The sequence below is a fragment of the Centropristis striata genome, chromosome 19, assembly GCF_030273125.1.
Source record: "Centropristis striata isolate RG_2023a ecotype Rhode Island chromosome 19, C.striata_1.0, whole genome shotgun sequence".
Lineage (NCBI taxonomy): Eukaryota > Metazoa > Chordata > Actinopteri > Perciformes > Serranidae > Centropristis > Centropristis striata.
In genome coordinates this window covers 29,538,481-29,561,211 of record NC_081535.1, presented here as the reverse complement: position 1 = coordinate 29,561,211, position 22,731 = coordinate 29,538,481, and the positions used below count along the sequence as shown (strand labels likewise).

General features: G+C 38.4%; 1 protein-coding gene across 1 annotated transcript; it reads right to left on the bottom strand.

Annotated features, from left to right (window-relative positions):
* Positions 1–1,005: 1,005 nt before the first annotated feature.
* lmo4a (LIM domain only 4a) lies at positions 1,006–20,774 on the bottom strand. The gene is made up of 5 exons (XM_059357536.1): positions 20,428–20,774; positions 8,791–9,044; positions 3,967–4,063; positions 3,647–3,805; positions 1,006–1,351 (listed from the first exon to the last, which is right to left on the bottom strand). Exons 2-5 carry the CDS (start codon positions 9,036–9,038, stop codon positions 1,343–1,345), a joined length of 513 nt encoding a protein of 170 aa, XP_059213519.1. The 5' UTR covers positions 9,039–9,044; positions 20,428–20,774; the 3' UTR covers positions 1,006–1,342.
* Between the last annotated feature and the right edge of the window lie 1,957 nt (positions 20,775–22,731).

The following is a 22,731-nucleotide window of genomic DNA, read 5'->3' as shown; positions in this document are numbered from 1 at the left end:
GGCCCCATTTAGAAGAAAATAGAAGAAGAAGGCTACCTTTGATTGACAAGGCTTCCCATCATTAGAAGAAAAGCAAAATCAATGCGTGTATATATATATATATATATATCTATATATATATATATAGATATATATATATAGGACGTTAGCGGTTTGGTCTCATAACTTTGACCCTTTCACTGTATTTTCACTTAATAACAGTTTATTTGAACGTTTTGTTCATTAAAAATGTCTTGTTCAACATTTGGTTAGACTAACAAACACTCCAAGGAGTCGCTGTTCTTTTTTCTTAGGTAAGTAACATACATTTTGTTTTTGTTTTTTCCTAGCCAGATCCCTTTCGCTCCTCCACAGTCCAAATATGGTCTGCTCACCATTTCCGAAAAAAAAGATTGCCGACACAAGATGGTGACGAGTGTAACGATGAACTCGATGCCTCAAACGGGCCACAAACCAACAGGTGACATCACGGTGACTACGTCCATTATTTATATACAGTCTATGGTTACCGTCCAGAACATGACAACGGTGAAAACCCTCTATTGTCCTCTTGCTGTGGTCCATAAAGGGGCTTGGCTAATGGGCTGGAACAAAAACCTGGCGTGGTCATTTATTACTGCGATGTAGTCTGAAATGTTTTCTCTAGTATTCAGAATACAGAGCACTTCTGTCTGAGATGGGAACACAACCACCAGGGGGCGACTATCACTCCTACCAACCCACTGTGGTAAAAAAAACTATATAATCATTACACAGAGGAATTATCTAAGTATCAATATAGATGTTCCTTGTTGAATTTTTCAAAGAAAATGACAGAGAGTGGAAGAGTGGAAAGAGTGGAAAGAGTGTCTTTCAGATCGTGGGGTGAAATATCCAGCTGCTGAAATCACGACTCAGGAGATCCGTACGATTTTTTCCTCAAACCAAAAAGTCATCATATGATGCATGTTGTCTGTGTCATTATAGAAGTATATTTCACCTCCTGCATGAGTCACGTAGCTGTCATCATATGGATGATTCTTCTGGAATCACGAATGGGATAGTTCTCATCAGTAATATTGCCACAGTTCACAACAGACAACAGTCTACTGTATAAATAGATTCCAGCCATCCTCAGCATCCTCATCCCTCCAACAGTGTTGCACTTGTCCAGATTTCTCTCCTCACAGTCTACTCAGAGAGGCCAGTTTCTGTAGAGAGGATAAAATCTAAACAAGTAGCAGTGATGACGATCCAGACTGAGGAGGGACAGTCCATCAGACCGGAGGAGGGTCGGGTAGAGGAGGAGAGACACTGGAGAAAGGTGGGGAGAAGGCACACATTTGGTTTTCAATCCTCTTCCTCAGCAGACCTGGAAACAGGAGAGAAGAGATGATAAATGTTACCTGTGCCTTTTACACCAGAGTTATATTTCCATTCACCTGCGCTTTTCAACTCGAATATAAACCCTCCTGAGATCTGACTGCATGGCTTTAACATAACTTCAACACCATACAGACAAAAATTTGAAGGACATCATGGAAAATGTGTGGTTTATAAGCCATAGAAAATAGTAATTTACCAAGCACTTTAATTAAATAAAAAAATGTATGATAATAATCACATTTAATACAGGATAACTTTGTATGAAGTGTGTGTGTCATGTACTCTATTAGGCCTATCATAAACTGAAAAATATGCAAATTGGTCAGAGCATCAATGCTAGATTACTACCTTTTGTATTTTTATTTTTTTCCCTTTATTTTACAAACCTATAAGTGTACTGTAAGAACATGGGTAGCATTTTTAAAACTCTGTGATGGTACCCCTATTTCAATTGACAGTACTGTAAATGGAGTGCACTTATTTAGCGCTTTTATCCAAAGCGCTATACACTACAGACTGTGCTCATTCACCCGTTCACCCACACACATACATACTGGTGGCCGAGGCTACCAAGGCACACTGGCGCCACCTGCCACCGTTGGGAATTCATTCACACACCGATGAACGGTTGAACAGCTTCGGGAGCCATTTGGGGTTCAGTATCTTGCCCAAGAATACTTCGACATGTAGGCTGCCATGGTCGGGGATTGAACCACCAACCTTTCCGGTCAATGGGTGACCGCTCTACCAACTGAGCCACAGCCGCAACTTTGTGTGTATATAATATCATAGATTGACAGATGCTCTTTCTTGTCACCAAAGGCACATTTATTTTGCTCCGGTCAATAACATAACTCACAAACAAGACAATAAATAATAGAAAATGTGTCACTCAGTGCGTTTACATGCAGTTTAATCAAGCTATGCTTAAAATTCGATTTTGGTGTCTAATAGGACTTCTATCCTCGTCCCAGTTTACGTTCAACTGAGAAAATCGAATAACTGATGGGAACATGTCCTCCTCCTCAACAGTGGGTGGCGATATGCATCGTTTCAGCGGGTTAATATGGCGCCCTTTCTGGTTGACCTCAGTTTGACACTTTGTGCCATTACTACTGATAATAACTAATATGATTGGCTAATGTGACCGGCTAAAGTGACCAGCTACTGCGTCCGGCTAATGAGTGGCTAATGTGATTAGCTAATGAATGGCTTATGTGAACGGCTAATGCACCGGCTACTGCAACCGGCTTTCTTGAATGTTTTTGTTCCGGGGTCATACTACAGCGTGGGGGATGGAGCATGTGCACATGCGTTGTCTTGTCATACATGCCGGCGGAAATCCTATTCCGATCGCATTATCTGGGTGTCCTAATCGGAGCTGGAGAACTCCGACAATAGTTGGACTAACATGTTTACATTCACTTCAGTTGTCCAGTTATAGTCAGATTAAGGCAATAATCCAGTTTTTTCAAGTGACATGTAAACGTACTGGATGACTGAAATGCCTCCCTCAGGTTTATCCCTGAAGGATCCAAAGGTGATATTATATGACGTCACATGTGCAAAACTGAGATGTTGCCGATAAAATTCTTAAAGCAATTCACACATCATTTTGCTGGTTTCCATGTGGTGTATTGTCAAACACTTGAAATTGGATCAAACATCTGTCAAATAGAAAATGTTGTGCAAAAAGTCCTTATTACAGATTGTCAGTGCGGACTCACCTTGGCTTGTCAAGCCGAAACAGATTGACATTATGGAAATTTCTTCAGCAATTTAAGATCAACAATTCAACAGATAATCCTGACGTTTTGAGATGTTTGGCATCAATAGTTTAACCTTCTTAGAGCAAGCATAGACCATTGGAGTTCAAATGCAAAAGAATCAAAAACTTAAATGGTGAAAGAATTTTCTAAGCCAAGCCACTTTTGAGATAACTTAAAAAAAATAATAATAATTGATTTTTATAGCCTGACAATTTTGGTTACGTTTGGTGTCACGGCTTTGGCTGCATGAAAAATGTAACTGGAAAAAAATATAAAGAGAAAGAAGGAAAGACTGAGATCAGCTTTGCTGATAGACAAATTGCAGGAAATCAAGGGTGGGGCTTTAATTGTGAAAGGAGGCAGGAGCACTAGCACTTATTTCCTCTCTCTTGTGCAAAGAGAACAATAGCAAACAATATCTTTTGAAGTGCAACACTATGCCCTGCTGCCCTTTTATGCACCTTATAAAAAGTAGATAAAGCCATGCATACAGGCATCACCTGGCCCCTCACCTTCTGGTCTGACATCATGCTGTTGGCCTGCATCGGAGTGGGATGTCCGCTGAGCAGCCCTCCTCCTGGCCGGTCGTGTTCACAGAAGATAGTCCCGTTGATGTAGTGAAAGCGGTCTCCAGGGACCAGACGGTTCCTACAGGTTGCACAGGTGAAACACTAGGAGAAAGAACAGTGTCGCAATTCAATATCACTTATATAGCCCAGAATCACAAATCACAGATTTGCCTCAAAGGGCTTCACAGACAGGGTGAAATAATCAACACACAGATTGTGGTGATGTAGATGTTGGAGTGATATGATTAAGTAATAGCACTGACCTTTAGGTGGTAAACGTTGCCTTGTGCTCGCATCACCATCTCACTGGCAGGTATAGACTGTCCACAGGCACTGCAGGCTCCACTGTGTCCAAACAATCTGCACACAAAACCACAGCACCAGTCCAATGTTAATGTGAGAGGTAAAATTGTGAATGTGAGAGGTAAAATTGTGTATGTGAGAGGTAAAAGTGTGAATATGAGAGGTAAAAGTGTGAATATGAGAGGTAAAATTGTGTATGTGAGAGGTAAAATTGTGTATGTGAGAGGTAAAAGTGTGAATGTGAGAGGTAAAACTGTGAATGTGAGAGGTAAAAGTGTGAATGTGAGAGGTAAAATTGTGTATGTGAGAGGTAAAATTGTGAATGTGAGAGGTAAAACTGTGTATGTGAGAGGTAAAATTGTGTATGTGAGAGGTAAAATTGTGAAGGTAAGAGGAAATATTGCGAATGTGAGAGGTAGAATTGTGTATGTGAGAGGTAAAAGTGTGAATGTGAGAGGTAAAATTGTGAATGTGAGAGGTAAAAGTGTGAATGTGAGAGGTAAAAGTGTGAATGTGAGAGGTAAAATTGTGAATGTGAGAGGTAAAAGTGTGAATATGAGAGGTAAAATTGTGAATGTGAGAGGTAAAATTGTGAATGTGAGAGGTAAAATTGTGAATGTGAGAGGTAAAACTGTGTATGTGAGAGGTAAAATTGTGTATGTGAGAGGTAAAATTGTGAATGTGAGAGGTAAAAGTGTGAATGTGAGAGGTAAAAGTGTGAATGTGAGAGGTAAAAGTGTGAATGTGAGAGGTAAAATTGTGTATGTGAGAGGTAAAATTGTGAATGTGAGAGGTAAAAGTGTGAATATGAGAGGTAAAATTGTGAATGTGAGAGGTAAAAGTGTGTATGTGAGAGGTAAAATTGTGAATGTGAGAGGTAAAATTGTGAATGTGAGAGGTAAAACTGTGTATGTGAGAGGTAAAATTGTGTATGTGAGAGGTAAAATTGTGAATGTGAGAGGTAAAAGTGTGAATATGAGAGGTAAAATTGTGTATGTGAGAGGTAAAATTGTGTATGTGAGAGGTAAAAGTGTGTATGTGAGAGGTAAAAGTGTGAATGTGAGAGGTAAAATTGTGAATGTGAGAGGTAAAATTGTGAATGTGAGAGGTAAAATTGTGAATGTGAGAGGTAAAGAACATAGTTAAAACAGTTTTTGTGACAGGCCCCGTCAGCAGTCTGTTTCCTGCCTGCAGCTGGTTCTCCAAACTGTGCACACCATCATCTACTGCACAGAATACATGACTGTGGATACAGTAAGTACCTCTTACAACCTCACTTCAGAGCTCTGTACCTGCACGCAGAGGGCAGAATGAGTAGATGGTGGTTGAGTGGGTGTGTGAGGTCCTTATTGTTTAGTTCTGTCAGGTTGGGTGTGTTAACACGTCTCTGTCTGTGCCTCTCACCCTCAGCAAATCCCACAAAAATAAAAGTACAGTTGCAGGGAAAACGTGCAACTATTTGAATCTATTCTAACCGTGAAAGGAAGTCAAAACAGACCACGTGCTGTTCTGTGTAAAGGAGAAAACTACAAACTTTTTACAGCCAACTCTCAAGCCTAGAGAGAGTTTATTAGAGGTGTAGTATCACTTTAAGAGTAAACTTTGACTTGCCCAGTCACCCATTTATTACTGTATAAAATGACTAGCGAACAACAGCTAAGCAAACTGCATTTTCTCCGCTACCCTCTGGGAGCTGTATCAGACGGAGGTTTGGCTGTGTGAGATTAACAGAGCTGGCATTGTCCCTAATTGGCGTTAAGAGCGTAATAAAAAGGCCGTCTGAGGGTTTAACAGCCTCCAGTCATAGAACGTCTCGGACTATGTGCATAGACACCAAAACAATCCACTACTTTAAATGATTTTACTTACTTTAGGCAAGCTCATTAGGCTGATTCATGTGCATGGTGTAATGCCAGGAGCACAAAGAGATGGCATGATATTTAACATAGATCCCAAACAAGATATGACTCTACAACACTTCAACGTCTAGTCATGAATCTATACGTACAGCATTTATTTTCTGTAATAACTGAAAATCTCATGAATGCTCAGTTCTTGTAGGAAGAGGCTGATACTAAAGCTGGATGTGTGTTGAACATCTGTGAAATCTTCCGCTGACCAATCAGCGTTGGCACAAAGTTCAGAGTCCTGTAAGTTTAGTCTCTGTTGATTAAGAAGAACTCAGTGTCCTAGTTATGATTGTTTATGTAGGCGCACACAGAGGAGACAGCAGGTGTCCTCGAAACTCTGCTATGCATGTCAATCTAGCTCTTTGTCCTCAGCAGATATGGATGCAGTTTGCAATGATATTGGTGGAAAAGTGGCACTAAAAATATGACCTTATAACATTATATATATATCCTTTATTTAACCAGGTAAAAAGTCTTGTTGAGATTAAAAAAATCTCTTTTCCAAGAGAGACCTGGCCAAGAAAGCAGCATAAAAAGTGACAAGTTACAACATTTAAACACAGTTAACATAAACAATTAAATACAAGTAAATACAAATACAGCCATACAACAACATCAGTGTCCATTAGCGTCCGTAAGAGGCCATGGTAATATTTAAACAGACAAAGTAGCAGAATTTTTTGCAGACAGGAATAAATTACTTTGTCTATATGTTTAAAATTCATTGAAATCATAAAACACAATTTGTTTCAAAACCTTTGTTTGGACTTTTATGAAGTATAAAATCCTATAAATGACAATATATGTGTGTTCAGGTGAATCTGAAGAGAGTTTAAATGTCTTCAAAGTGTTCATTATCAGAAACAGTCCCGCCTTCTCTCCTGGTCTCTCTGCTCCATGAAAGCTGCTCTTTAAGACTGGAGGTTTCCAACATGCCACAACATGAAGACATAACTGTGGCTATAGTATAATATTCAAAGCAGCTGGCTTGATGTGCTTCTATTCAGATCCCCCAACAGCGGAGCAGTGCCCACACTGCTCCGGTCTTACACTCTAGTGAACCTGCAGGAGGGTCGTCCACCTGTGCTGATTCATTTCCACTTGCCATAATGTTTCCAAATGTACACCCCAATTGTTGTACACAAGCCCCCGGGTAGACTGCAGAGCTTTGAAGCCAATTTGACATAGTGCTGAAATGGTGGGATTCAAATTACCAGGTTCCAGGCCCAGAAAGTCTTTTCCCATAGACTCTCAATGAGAAAAAAACACTTGTAAATCAGCATCAGTTTCCTTTTGCACATCACAACTATCTGCAAGATGATGAAGTCTCTTGTGCACTCGCTCCATGACACCAATTGACCTATGGCTAAGCCACACCCCCAAACGCGATGAGCCAATCACAGTGCGCAAGCTAACTCAATACACTCGGACATTCTCTGCTTCCACATCCATTGAAATGCATTGGAGTTAGTCCGTTTTCAATCATTTTTATGTGTTTTTTGTTGAGATTTTAAGTTTAAAATGGTCAAACGGTGTGCATGGGGTACATGCAACTCTGACACAAGGTATAGCCCAATAATATGGGAGCAGTAACCCGGTTCCCTATGGCAGTGATTCCCAACCGCTGTTCCGTGGCACACAAGTGTGCCGTAAGAAATCAATATCTATCAATATCAAATCCAGCGACTCCGTCTTAACGAGCGCTAACGAGGTCGGCCGGCTCGTTAACAAGAGCCTCTTGTTAACGAGCCGGCCGGTTAGCGGCAGTTAGCTACAGTTAGCTCTGTAGCAGTACAGTGTGTATGTGCTGCTGCAGGAGGTGTTCACTTAGCGATCTCTGTTTGTTTACAACAAGCACCGGAATGAGCGGTGTCAGTGGGGTGAAAAGATGAGTGAAAACCTCTAACCTGTTAATGAAGGCCCTTTTGGTGACTTCGAGATGATATTTCATTTTTCTGTCTCCAAAAGTGATTAATTGCCTCCTGTGAAATTTCTCTGACTGTCACAGCTGCCATAGCGCCCATCACCGAATGTTGACAGTTTGTCCGAGTGAGTGGAGGGGGCGGGGCTTAGCCATAGGTCAATATATGCTGCAGAGCTGCAGAAGATCTGAGGTTTTTTTCAATCTATACATCTATTGTTTTTGAGCAATAGCATGTAAATGTTTTTGTCTGCATTCACATCCTGCACTGCGCTGTTCTCTTAAGTCCTTCTTTTGAGTCACAAGTCTCATCACGATGGAATATTGATTCTTTGGAAAACTATTAGCTGATATCACAAATTCTGCTAGGATATGATTTTGAATGGATCCAACTCATGAGAGACATGAGACAATCAGTTACTGTACATTTATATCAACTCACAAAACTATGATTAGACATAATTATTAGCATTATTAATGATCATTATTAATATTCACATTATTAAATAATTCGATAGATAGATTAGGAGAGAATATACTATACTTGGCAATGTGAAATAATTTGTGCAATGAATTTTCCTTCAACGTGCAATATATCTATGAACACTGCATAGCATCATATCTGCTTCTGGCAAATTGAATTGAATTGAAGACTGTGCACCTTACCTCCCTTTCTTTCGTATTTTACATTATTTTTCTTTACATTTACTTGCCTAAGTATGTTTATGTTTATATTGTATATTTTTATATTTTATATATATTTTATTCATTGTCGCACTGCTTTTGGAGTCAGCTCTCAAATCTCATTGTACATGTGTATGGTGACAATAAAGGCATTCTATTCTATTCTATAGCAAACTATATCTAAGGACCTAAGAAAACGGTGATGGAAGTTTTGAAACTATTATCTGACATTTCATAGACCTGGGTCTCCAGAGACCACCGGGGCTCACCTGATGTAGTCGTTCTTGCAGAGGATCATGCCTCCCTTGCTGTAGCAGGTGCTGCTGTACTCTCCCAGCTGAGCGTGGCAGCAGGAGCACTTGAGGCAGCGTGTGTGCCAGTAGCGCTCCATGGAGAAGAGCAGGAATCGATCCGCGATCCGACCTCCACATCCGGCACACAACCTCCCCGCTGCCCCCCCGCCGCCGCCGCCGCCCATCACCGCCACGGTGGGCGCCTCCACCCTGCTATTCACCATAGAAACCTGGACACCAAGAGAGGACAAACATATGAGGAAATATTTAATGCAACAGGTAGGGGTGTGCCATATCGTATCGTTCACGATAATATCGGTATATTTTTTTCATGGTTAAAAAAAATGCATATCATGATATTGGCAACATTCCTACTTCTTGATGTAGTGGCGTAAGGTTAATATTAGCTAACAATTAAAGTTGTTTTAATCGCAAAAAGCTACTTACTCCCTGTCGCTAAAAACACATGCAGCTTTCAAAATAAGAGCACAGTGTGTTAACAGAATCCACCATAGAACTTACAAGAAGACTGTCAAAATAAGATGCCTTGAATAAAACATACAAGAACCTTTTATTTTCCTTTACAAAATGTCATTAAAATATGCCCCCGAAACTCCTAAATGGTTATTTTTATTATTTTCTCATACATTTTTTTTTTATTTGGCAACTGTTGAGATTTGCACTTCACACTACATTTTCGATTTTTATTTATTTATACAGACTAAAAAAAAAACATTTTATTTTTAAGTATTTCGTAAAATCGTCAAGAATATCGTTATCGCAAAAATAGCCTGAAATATCGTGATATTCTTTTAGGGCCATATCGCCCTGCCCTAGCAACAGGTAATAAAAAGCTCCAACCTTTGGTCAACATCTGACCTGTAGATAAACTTTTATCTGACAAACTTAAATGAATGGTTCTCATCTTTATCAAGTGTTTGTTGGTCAAAGTGGTCATGTGACTTCTGACATCATGATACCTGAATTAATTGAGCTCTATGGATAACCACAAGTCTCTCCTTTACATACAGGTCTAGTTTTTGTTGGTAGCATGCAAAAACCACATAGTTTTTCTCATGCATTCAAATGTGGTATTTCCGCCTACTGTATTTGAGTATTTGTGCACACTAAGGTCCCTAAACAGGCTTTGAATTACATAAACTGGGTATCAGTGGAAAGCTGAGACTCTTGTGGATTCAATGAGTCCAGTTTTCTTCATGTGGGATGATGGTAGTCATCAGTAGTAGCCAGTTTATTGCAGTGAGGGCATTTCTTGAAACTTGAGCTCACTGTATTAAATTAGATGCTGTGACCTCTAAAATAATGATATATTTACAAGTATAAACTAGAGAACCAGGGCTTCCCCAGGTACCTTTAAAATAAAGGGGGTTCTCAGCAGTCTAAAAAATTCTATAAAAATCCCCCAAATGACATTATTGAAACCAAATCACAGCATGGATTCTTCTCTGCTGTTCCAAACGTCTTGGTGTATTGGTGTAACATTCTGGAAAGATTAATCATTTTATCCATTCTTGATATATATACATATATAAAAAGCCTAATTCAGCACCAAATGTGGGTAACAAATGGTATCAACCGAAAAATTGCTTTAACAACTAATGAGACCTTTTCATACTGTGTTTCCGCAAAAGTGCCGTAACAAGCTCTGCTGTCATTTCACCTTAGGACATTCATAGTGATTCAACAACAGTGTAATATTGGTGTCCATCCACACCTGGCATTGCAGACAGAAGTGGGAGGAGACAATAGTGGTGTGCAACAGAGCAATCAGTGCATCTATAATAAGCAACAACGGCAGCGAATTAATTCAAAACGATGTGGAAGAACTGTCCGTCATCAAGCCAACCTGTTCACTTGGTTTGTTCAGTGGACATTCAGACCAAAGGCAGAATGTCACAGAGCCGTAAATAACTGGGCTTGAACCAGCGGTCTGAAAGGAGCTACTGTTAAGCTTGGAAAAGGACATGTTTTGAACCTTTATACACTGTAATAGGTTTAATTAATTGATTAATTAAGCCATTTTTATGAGAGAATTATGACCAGAAAAACTTGATCTTCTGGTTCACAGCTTTTATTGTTGACCTGCTGTCTCCCCCTAAAAATCCACTGCCCACAACTATCAAGGCGATTGATTTATTTCTATTAATTGTAAGGATGGCCCCGGATGTAGATAGAAGCACCAACTGATACTTCATCTCACTTCAGTCTTTTTATTTCTCCACAATGAGAGTCAAACCCACAGACTGACCAACAAAGCATTCAGTCAAACTGAACTGAACTGAACTGATATCAAACATGTATGGACGACAACAACTGCAGCATTTTATCAAACTTTCACAAACAACAAGCTTCACTGATCTATATGTTTCTGAATGAAACATAAAAAAGCCGAACTTCCCAACACAATATCCTGACGCACCTGGTTGCCTATAGATCTTCTAGTTTCATATGACACCAGTATCTCCAGGCAGCGTAAATACCGAAAATACTGACGGCCTGCTGGCACAAAATATTGATACCTGGCCGATATGAATCAATATAATATTGCCACGCAAAATATTGCGACACTATGCTGTATTGATTTTTTCCCCCACCTCTAATGGACTGCCACAAATAAATCAACATATGGGAAGAGGTTTCTTTCAGAGACAACTTTAGCAACAGTTAATCCAAGTTATTCCATGTGATCCTCAGACTGAGAGTTCACAGAGAAATAGTCACTCACTCTCTGCCCAAATGTGTCTCTTGGCACCAGATCCAATCGATTGGTTTTGGACCTTCTTGGTAAAAAGCTTGGGAAATTTACTCGTGGGGGTATGGGAACATGAAACCCCCACAACCCCCCACACACACATCAACCCCCTCCCACCACACACACAGACATGAGTTGCTATTTTACACCAAACAAAGTTGAGTTCATGTCCAACTCAAACAAAACCACACAAATAACTCTTATTTGAACTTAATAACACGTCCCCAGAGAAAGCCCTTAGAGGGCTGCAGAGTACTACACTTTCTGCAGATGTACTTCATCTGATTTAACAGCTCTTTTCTTCACTTTTTTTGAAACATCATGGAAACAGTTTAAAACAGAAATGGTTCTAAGTGATAACTGTTGGTGGAAAGAGTGTTTCACATTTACCATATTCCTCCTTTCTTCGTTTTTCCATTACAAAACTAACCTGATTTCATGCACAGCTGGGAGTAATATTGCTTTTGAATCACAACCGTAGCAGTGTGTGCTACTCAGCAGTGAGTCAGCAACAACTGCCTCTTCAGCCGCTTCCATGATTTATAATTAGCGCCAACAACAACATAAAATAATTGCAGGGCTAGATTTCATTTTCCAAATGAGCAACAGCAGCACAATTTGTCCTCTAGAGCGTCTAATTTCAGCAAGGGCATGTTTAGCTTTACGACTAGCCTTCCCACAAGATTATGTGAGATTGCAGCAGCTGCTCCTCTGCAGTGGAGCAGGCAGGCTGCCCTCAATACCCTCATTTTCTAGAGTAGACACCTGGCTCTAATCAGCCACAGGAACACCATGTTAAGAAGCCCAAGGCTGCATTAAAACCACAAACAGCCTCGTGCACCAGGTCCAAACGCTCCTATTAGTCAAGGCTTATTCGTGAATGAGTCAAAAAAAGTGAGTCAGTCTATCTCATTCACAAATGTAACTTTCAAATTAAACCACTTCAATCCTTGTGTTCTCAATTTTAGCATTAAATTATTCTATTATAGAGGCTGAATGTGTTTTTGAGCATGAACCATGGGCTAAATCTAGAAATAGACATCTTTAAAAATCAACATATTTTCCTGGTTTCCTGCAAGAAATCAGATTATACATATTCCTGCAGACAGTGTGCAGTTTTCTGACTGCTGTTGCAGTTGGGGTGAACCCAGTTTACTTCACTTACTGAAGAATTTAATTCTAAACTTGATTTGCATTAGCAGGAATGGATGACAGGAGCCCTCTGCATCACCGGTGTCAGAATTTCAGTGTTATTTCTGCTTTTAGGTGTTAAAAATCAGTTTATTTATGTACCGCATCATCCTCTTTTTTATTGGAGTACTCCAGTCAGCATATGTGTGTTCATTAAACCAGGATAAATGCTAATGTAGGGCCCATGAAATTAGTTTTGTTTTTCCAGATTCTGTGTTTTACAACATGAGCCTGCAGCCTGCAGCCCTGGGAAAGAGAACAACTTTCTCTTTTCTTGATCATCTGAACAGAACTTTTTTCTTGCGTGGTGTCCGACAACTATTGTGTGATTGGTCGGTAATTTTAATTTGTCGTGTGCTGCAGTGGGAGGGCCCTGTGAGGACAACACAGGAGTTCTGCAGTGGAGTTTCTTGTGAAGTATGAAATGTCCTTGTTTCTCTGTTTCTCTGTTCTTGCAGAGTAGGTATGAACCTTAACTGAGAGTACAGTGGCTGTTGGGGAAATAAGTTTGTATGTGAAGCACAAAACACGATCCTTCCCATGAGCCTCACTGGTTGTTGGTTTGGTGAATAGGGAGTGGACATGAAAGTGAAGCTTTGGGGTTCTGTTACAGAAATAGGAAATCCTAATTCAAAGTCCCAAGACATTTATGATAAACTAAGTAACTAAAAATATGTCTGAAAGAAAGTCTTGTGGTTTACTCCATATGTATAAATCCAATAATGCCTTCAATGAACAGCATTTCCCATGAGGCTGAGAAACTTGAGTCCATGAGTGAGTGGAGGGGTCCTGATAGCTCGGACATATGGAATAACTACAGGTAACTACCAATATGACTGAATAAGACAGCAAAGACTCAAGGTGTGAATCAGCAGAGGCCTCATGATACGATTTTATCACGATACGATATTATTGCGATTTAAGCATTTTGCGATATGTTGAGTAATGCGATACAATATTTTGTGATTTAATTGTTTAACGGAATTTTGTGTCCACAAAATTAAATTCAATCAAGAATTGTTTTGTCCAATAAGAGAAAATTCTCAGTCAAAATTCTCTGTCAAACTGAACTGAACTGATATCAAACATGTTGGACGACAACAACTGCAGCATTTTATCAAACTTTCACAAACAACAAGCTTCACTGCTCTATATGTTTCTGAATGAAACATAAAAAAAGAACTTTGCAGCATTATTTCCACAACTTCCCAACACGATATCCTGACGCACTTGGTGCCTATAGATTCCTCAGATCTTCTGGTGTCATATGCAACATGGTCTCACAGAAATCTGTGAAATAGCCACGGATTTTGCTTAACTCAAAATCCGTGGAATAGCCATGGAATCGCTCAAATTTCCGTGAAACTGACACGGATTTCGCTACAATGCAAGTTAATGACAGTCATATTTTTCTGGCGAGATCTTCACCACAAAGTGATTATGTACATTCACTGAGTGAATATTTAGAAAATAAAACATATATTTCTTGCTATAAATGTGATCAAAATCCATTTTTATGCAGAAACAAAGTCAAAATATTAATTTTTTCACTAAAAATGAGAGAACTGTCCGCCATGTTTTTTGTTCTGACCGCCGGAACCTTGAAAGTCACGTAACTTGGAACAAACCAATAGGAAAAAATATAAATGGGATGGCCACGGGATATGACTGTCTTTAACTTGCATTGTAGCGAAATCCGTGTCAGTTTCACGGAAATTTGAGCGATTCCGTGGCTATTCCACGGATTTTGAGTTAAGCGAAATCCGTGGCTATTTCACGGATTTCTGTGAGACCAGGTTCGTCATATGATACCAGTATTTATGCGGCCTCTAAAAAAAAACAAAAAAACAGCAAAAATACTGGCGGCCCGCCAATGCTAAATATGGATACTTGGCAGCCATGAATTGATATAATATCACCATGCAAAATATCACAATAATATGCTGTATTGATTTTCCCCCCACCTCTAGTAGACATGCCTATCTACCACAAACATCTTTAAATGTACAGTTGGGCGGAGAGTCTATAGATTTTTAAAGTTAGTGTTATTTTTCTGCCAGGAAGTTAAATTCACCTAAATATCAGTGTAGAAAAACCAAACAATCAGCGATCATTCGTTCACCATGATTTCCAATCTGATCAGCACAAGCGAGCCAAACACTACATCAGTTTCTCCTGCTAGATTTATAAGGGGGACAGTGGATGTTTTACCAGTAGACTTGCTGATTTTTCCCATCCATCTATTTTCAGTCCAGATTCCCTTCGGGCGGCTCATCGCCAGCCATGAAATCAATCAGGGGGCTGAGTCTGTATAATACCAACCAGAGCTTCTATACTTGTAAAATAAAGTTAAAACATTTCTTGGATGGATCAAACACTCATCCACCAATGTGAAAACTTATACCTTGCAGTTTGTCTCTCCTGTTGTTATTTACTAGCATCTACATGGACATGAACACTAATATAGATGGCAGCTGGTAGAAGTAGTCTGGATGCTTCATGTTTAGATGTATACTGAAGTATTAAGGGGAAGATAATGCAGTCAGTTCTCAGGCAAACAGGATAAGAGGATAATGGATCCTTAAATCTTCAAAAGTGAACACGACATGTAGACTAACAGTGACACATTTCCATAATCTTAAATATTCTTGGTCATGTGTGAAACTAATTGCAGAGGAGCAGCCAGTGTAATTAACATTCAACACCTGTGTCACATCAAGAAGTTTCAAGACGTCTGCCAAAAAGCTCTCTCTTTTTTTTTTTTTTTAATAAAATTAAAATGCAAATCCTAGATTTAATCATCTTCTGCGATGCAAAACATTGAAATGCGTCATCAGCCTTAGTGAGTAGAAGCAGTGATATTGATGTTTCCGTGTGGCATTTCATCCATTTATTTACTTACCTTACATAGGACAAACATGCTTGTTGGATCATGTAACAGCAGCTCAAAACCCTGGAGGGCTGTATCATACAACTTTTTTGTTCCTCTCCAAAACTGACAATCACACGCACATTACGCGATGTTTGTTTGGTCAGGTGTGTGGAGTTGGGAATGTGAGCAGGATTTTATATGAGGGCCATATAGGCCATAATTCATTCTTCCCTTTCACATACACAATTTTACCTCTCACATTCACAAAAATACCTCTCACATTAACAATTTTACCTCTCACATACACAAAAAATACCTCTCACATTCCCCTTTTTTTTACCTCTCACATACACAAAAAGTACCTCTCACATTAACAATTTTACCTCCCACATACACAATTTTACCTCTCACATTCACAATTTTACCTCTCACATTTACAATTTTACCTCTCACATTCACACTTTACACAATTTTATCTCTCACATTCACAATTTAACCTCCCACATACACAATTTTACCTCTCACATTCACAAATTTACCTCTCATATACACACTTTACACATTTTTACCTCTCACATTCACATTTTTACCTCTCACATACACACTTTACACAAATTTATTTCTCACATTCACAAAGAAATGTGTGAATATGAGAGGTAAAATTGAAAATGTGAAAGGTATTTTCTGTGCATGTGAGAGGGAAGAATGAATTATGGCCTATACCGCCCCTCATATTTTTAACTTCTCTGTCTCCTTTCAGTTCTTACACAACTATTTCTGTCGCTTCTCGTCTCAACGACCAAGTGCAACACTATAAAAGCCTTTGAGAAGGGACTGTCTGAAAAACTAACCTTCAATTTATCACATACCCACCAAGTCTCCTCTGTTCTAATCACCATTGTTCTGTGTTCATTCCATATTTCAACCATGCAGCCAAAACAAAAGGCAGCTGCTTATGTTCTGCCCTGGTGATAAACTGACTGATGAAGCGGTCAATAGAAACAGAAGCTAATGAAGAGAAACACAAGTCAACTGCAGTCTGGGCACCCTGATGAACTGCATGTAGTTTCAGGTTGACAGAGCCAATTATGGCTCATTTTCCCCAACCTGAATGCAACTGACTGATACCTCTCACGTAAGAAGAACTATAGTATTGTTATGGATGGATGGATGGATGGATGGAATGATAGAACGATAGATAGATAGAACGATAGAACGATAGATAGATAGAACGATAGATAGATAAAACGATAGATAGATAGATAGATAAAACGATAGATAGATCGATAGAACGATAGATAGATCGATAGAACGATAGATAGATAGATAGATAGATAGATAGATAGATAGATAGAACGATAGATAGATAGATAGATAGATAGATAGATAGAACGATAGATAGATAGAACGATAGATAGAACGATAGATAGAACGATAGAACGATAGATAGATAGAACGATAGATAGATAGATAGATAGATAAAACGATAGAACGATAGATAGATCGATAGAACGATAGAACGATAGATAGATAGATAGATAGATAGATAGATAGATAGATAGATAGATACTTCTATCCCAAGGGAAATTATGCATTCCAAAACAACAGTATAAAAAGGTCATGGGTTTAGGGGTATAAAATGATATCTGAACCTGTTAAAATTCCAACTGCCCACCACCGTTTTTGTTTTTCCGGAGGCCATAGCGTAGGAATATACTGTTATACTGGTATCATATGAAACTAGAAGATCTTAGGAATCTATAGGCACCAAGCACGTCAGGATATTGTGTGATATCTGCAAAGTTGGGCGATTTTGGCGATTTTCAAAGTGGTCATGTGACCTCTGATGTCATGCTATCAATGAAAGTGGCTCTCTGTGTTCCCACAAGTCTCCTCTTTACATACATGCCTACTTTATGCTGATGACATGCAATTTAAGGCAAAAAACACAAAGTTTTTGTCATGTAGCACAAATTTACCATTTCCGTCTACAGTATTTTAATATTTGTGCACACCGAGGTCCCTAAACAGGCTTTGGATTACATAAACTGGGTAGCCGTGGAAAGCTGAGACCCATCCAAGTCATCAGTAGTAGCCAGTTCATTGCAGTGAGGGCTTTTCTTGAGTCTCGACCTCACTGTATAAAATGAGCTGCTGTGACCTCTAGGATAATCACAGCCTCACAAAACACAACCACAAACTAGAGACCTAGAGCATTCAGAGGATGTGCAGCTTTCCTAGGTATATTGACAATAAGGAGGTTTCTCAGCAGTTTAAAGAACAGAAGTACTCGTCATCAAATCGCTGAAAATACAGAAATCTCCAAAATGACCAAAGTTTTTGTACCCAAATCAATCAAATGTTCTTGCCGTGAATAAAATTGCATAATTCAGGACCAAATGTGTGTAACTAATGGTATTAACCGAAAAATTGCTGCAACAACTTCTGGGACACATGACAATGGACTTCAAAGGGACATATATTAATGTTATGACCCTTTATACACCGAGTATGTTCAAGTAAATAGATAACTAAGTCAATTTATTCAATATTTTTGACCAGCACAACTTGAGCTTCATCTCAAATTAATCTTCAGGTTCACAGCTTTCAGATGATGTAACAGCTTCTATGTGGCATTTATTGTTGACCTGCTATCTCCCCCTAAATACAAACCACCAATTCTCAAAAAAAGGACCTTGAATGGTAACTGGTTAACAAGCCTATTTCTGGACAAAAGCTTGTTGGATAAGAGGTCCGATGAGACCAGGGCAGTGTGTGATACTCTGTAGTATTGCTCTATCTAATCATTTATCATGTAGAGTAATTAATTGTAGTGTCTCTGACCCTTTCGGCATGCAGGGTTTTTTGTTTCCAGGATGAAGACAATAAATCTTATGTGTATTAAAATTTGCCCTGAAACCAGAAGTGGTGGAAGAAGAAGTATTACTTAAGTAACAGTACTAATACCACACTGTGAAATGACTCCACTACAAGTAAAAGTCCTGCATTCAAAACTTACTGAAGTAAAAGTACAAAAGTATCAGCATCAAAATGTACTTAAAGTATCAAAAGTAAAAGTCCTCGTTATGCAGAATGGACCCACTCAGATTGTTTTATATATACTAAATATAATATTACATTATTTGTATTGATGCTTTTATGTAAGCAGTGTTTTATTTTTTTAAAGACAGGGCTAATTTTATCTACTTAATATACTGTAAATAATAAAAGCAACAAATCACTTCAAATGTATCATGTTTTTTATGTTAAATCTCAACCTGAAAAGTAACTAAAGCTGTCAGCTAAATGTAGTGGAGTAGACGTATAAAGTTACAGAAAATGGAAATACTCAAGTAGAGTACAAGTACCTCAAAATTGTACTTAAGTACAGTACTTGAGTAAATGTACCAGTGGAAACCAGGGCTAATTAATTGATATGTCAACGGAAACTTAAATCTGCAACAATGGCAATATGGATCAATGGTAAATTGCAACTGCCATTCAGTGTATGGCCGAACTGGTTGATGTCTTATGTTTAGATGGACTCAGAGAAAATATGTTCTAATAAGTATACTGTTGTTCTGACCTCTGAAGGCAGCAGAGACACCACAGCCTCCAGTAACACAGACCGTAATGGTCAGACGAAAAAGCACACTTCGTTTTTTTCTCTTGAAACGAGACGTGCTGCTTCATTAACAGCTCTTTTTTAATTAACACCAAAGGCAAAGTGCCTTCCTGTGGTACAAGTGTTCTTCTGCAGAAGCTTGCAACCAGTGATGGTACATTAACTCAGTTACTGTACTTAAGTACAATTATGAGGTACTTGCGCTTTACTTGAGTATTTCCACATATGTAATTTTATATTTCTACTCCACTACATTTAGCTGCCAGCTTCAGTTACTTTCAGGTCAAGATTTAGTCAAGGTAAAACCAATTATGTGTGTTTATAAATTAAACAACATAACAGTATATTTGTTAAAATTAGCCCTACCTGGTCAACAGCAAAATACTGCCTACATAAATGCATCAAAAATAATTACATAATAACAATACATATATATTTATATATATAACAATCTGAGTGGGTCGTTCAGCATAACGAGTAATTTTACTTTTGATACTTTAAGTACACTTTGATGCTGATACTTTTGTACTATTTTTGAATGCAGGACTTTTACTTGTAATGGAGTATGTGTGGTACCATTACTTTTACTGAAGTAAGAGATCTGAATACTTCTTCCACCACTTCCTACTACAGTTGCAGTCAATCATGTCCTTTAATTGTTATTATAGACCCACACAGCGAAAAATATTTTTTTTAAAATGTCACTATCTTTTTTTATTTCATTGTGGTCCCTCTACCAACACCAGGCCTAATAATAACCTCAACTTCAAAAAAACATATTTTGGGTGCATTTTCTAGCAATTCTTTCACCATTCTTTCTCTAGTGAGCCAAAAGTAACATCACACATGCATTATAGTGTTTTTTGTCAGTTGCATCTTGTAAATATTATTCTAACTTTTCAATTTCTTGTTAAATGTTTTTAAATCTATCCCCTGTACACTGAGCGTAAGTCAACCGGAGTCAAATCCGGTGTTTGTTTGCACAGACTCGATTCGATTTTTTACGATTCGATTTATGAAACAGACGCCAACGTCCGTCCGTTTCCGTTAGGGTGTGAAAATGTGTGCTTTTTTCAAATATTGCCTAACATAACACCTGGGGACGCTACAGGAAGCATGCAGGTTTATGAATAAGACATTTATTCCACTCACCTTGCCGCTTTGAACTTGGAATTTATCGGACAAAAAGTGCTGCTGCGGCTCCTCCAGCTTCCAGTACAGAGCCAGATGTTGCAGAAAAAAGCGCCGTAAACTTCTCAGCTGCTATAAGGTCCGTGTGGTGGAGAGCTGAGCGGCGTTAGACAGCTCCTCCTCTCCTCTCCCACAGACAGAGATCTGGATCTGCGGCTGTGGACGGACACTGAGACATCACTGACGGTTGTTCTGCTAACAGTCCTTTCAGCTTCTGTCTGTATGTCTGACTGTCTGTAGAGCTGCTGAGCTCTCCTGAACACAGAACAGAGGGAAGTCATCTTCAGTCATTTGAACGGGTTTATAACTCCTCCTCCCTCTGACGCTGTAAAGGGGTTGTGGCTCTTGTCCGGGACAGTTCTGCCTACTTTAAGATTACCTTATTATTATTATTATTATTATTATTATTATTATTATTATTATTATTATTATTATTATTATGTTTTATTCTTTTATATATATATTTTTTTCCCCCACAAAAAAACACTTACATAACAAAACACACAAAAAAGGCAAAAAACAAACAAACAGCACAGCACGCAGACAAGGAATACAACAAAATAAATAAAAATAAGAGATAAAAATACGAATAAGAAAATAAAATAAAATGAAAAATAATAATAGATTACCTTATTAGAATAAGATTCCCTTATTAATAAAAAAAACCTCTGCTTTTAACCCATCCTTTTATACACACCACACTGTAAATAATCGCTGTGAAATCTACATTTATTTACTGTATTATTCACAGTTCATCACTGTGTTTGATTTTTACAGTATAGTGCTGTATAATTTACAATAAAAATCGGTCCTTGTGACAAAATTACAGTAGTTAAAACATTACTGTAGAAAAAACACAGTAGACAGTATGAAAAGTAAACTACTGTATTTTTCCATTTTATCATAATTTTGATCAGAATCAGTCCTATACAAATGCTGTTTAAATAATTCACTTAAAGTAAAGTTTTTCATACAAAACACAGTATGGAAATCAAATGTAAAATAGAAAATGTATTAATTATTATTTTCTTTAGTGTATAGAGTAATTACTTGCAATTACTAGTTATTTCTATAAAAAATAATGATGAAATTATTATCATCATGCCATATTGCCATATACAGTGCCATTAAAAAAATCATCATTTTTTATTCTTACAGTAAACAAATCAGTACTGTAAACACAACTAAAAAAATCTGTGTTTAATTGTTTTCTATTTTACAGGAAAGAAACCAGTACTGTAAATAAAACTAAAATCAGTATTTGTTTTTATTTTACAGTATAAAAAACAGTACTGTAAAGAAAAATACAGTAGTTCTATTGTAAATAATAATAACAATGAAAATGGTTCATGAGGCTTCATTGGCACATCACTACCTGTCAGTCCTGGGTTAGGAATCGAGCATGTAACTGGAGGAATTATGGAATTTAACTGATTTAAATATCACCTTTAAGATTCAATCGATTAAGGAATATCTTAAAGCCCCAAATTCTATATTTTTTACTTACATGTTATTTTAACATCATCAAACTATTCATAAAGTTATCCAAATTTTAGCAACAGGCCCTCTAAGCTTGGGCTTTGTGTTACTTACATAACTAAACATAATGGGGTTGATAGCTAATCCCAGCTGACATTGGGCAAGAGTCACCCTGGACAGGTCTCCAGACTATCACAGGGCTGACACATAGAGACAGACTACCATTCACACTCTCATTCACTCCTACGGGCAATTTAGAGGCACCAATTAAACTAAACCTAAGCTGCATGTCTTTGGCCTGTGGGAGGAAGCTGGAGGACCTGGAGAGAACATGCAGACTCCAAATAGAAGAGCTGCAGGCTGGATTCAAACTGACGACCCTCTTGCTGTGAGGCTGTGTTTTGGTTTATCCTCCAGGTTAATGCATTGAAGGCAGGCTGCTATCTTTATATCAGAAAACACTGGTGAACCCACTGTTCACTACCTGCTCCACACCAACAACAGCTCACAGACAGAGTTAGAGTCAAGTCAATTTTATTTATATAGCCCAAAATCACAAATCACAGATTTGCCTCAAAGGGCTTTACAGCAGGGCCAGTTCTAGGCAGCATATATGAGGGGGCAGTCAGAAATGTGAAGGGGGCATCATGTGTACACATCAGGCTCCAGCACTTTTTTTCTGTGCTTATAGTAACGATGCTTTCTTCATTGAAAGGGATCTATGTGTCCAACCCCAACCTGGAGTAGTGGATTGCACTTTGTCAGGCCTCTACCTTCAGACATGTC

Coding starts and splice junctions, on each gene's coding strand:
- lmo4a (XM_059357536.1), bottom strand. CDS start 9,038: ATGGTGAATAGCAGGGTGGAGGCGCCCACCGTGGCGGTGATGGGCGGC. Junction 4,064..8,790: donor TGCAAGAACGACTACATCAG/GTGAGCCCCGGT, acceptor TTTTGTGTGCAG/ATTGTTTGGACACAGTGGAG. Junction 3,806..3,966: donor GCAACGTTTACCACCTAAAG/GTCAGTGCTATT, acceptor TCTTTCTCCTAG/TGTTTCACCTGTGCAACCTG.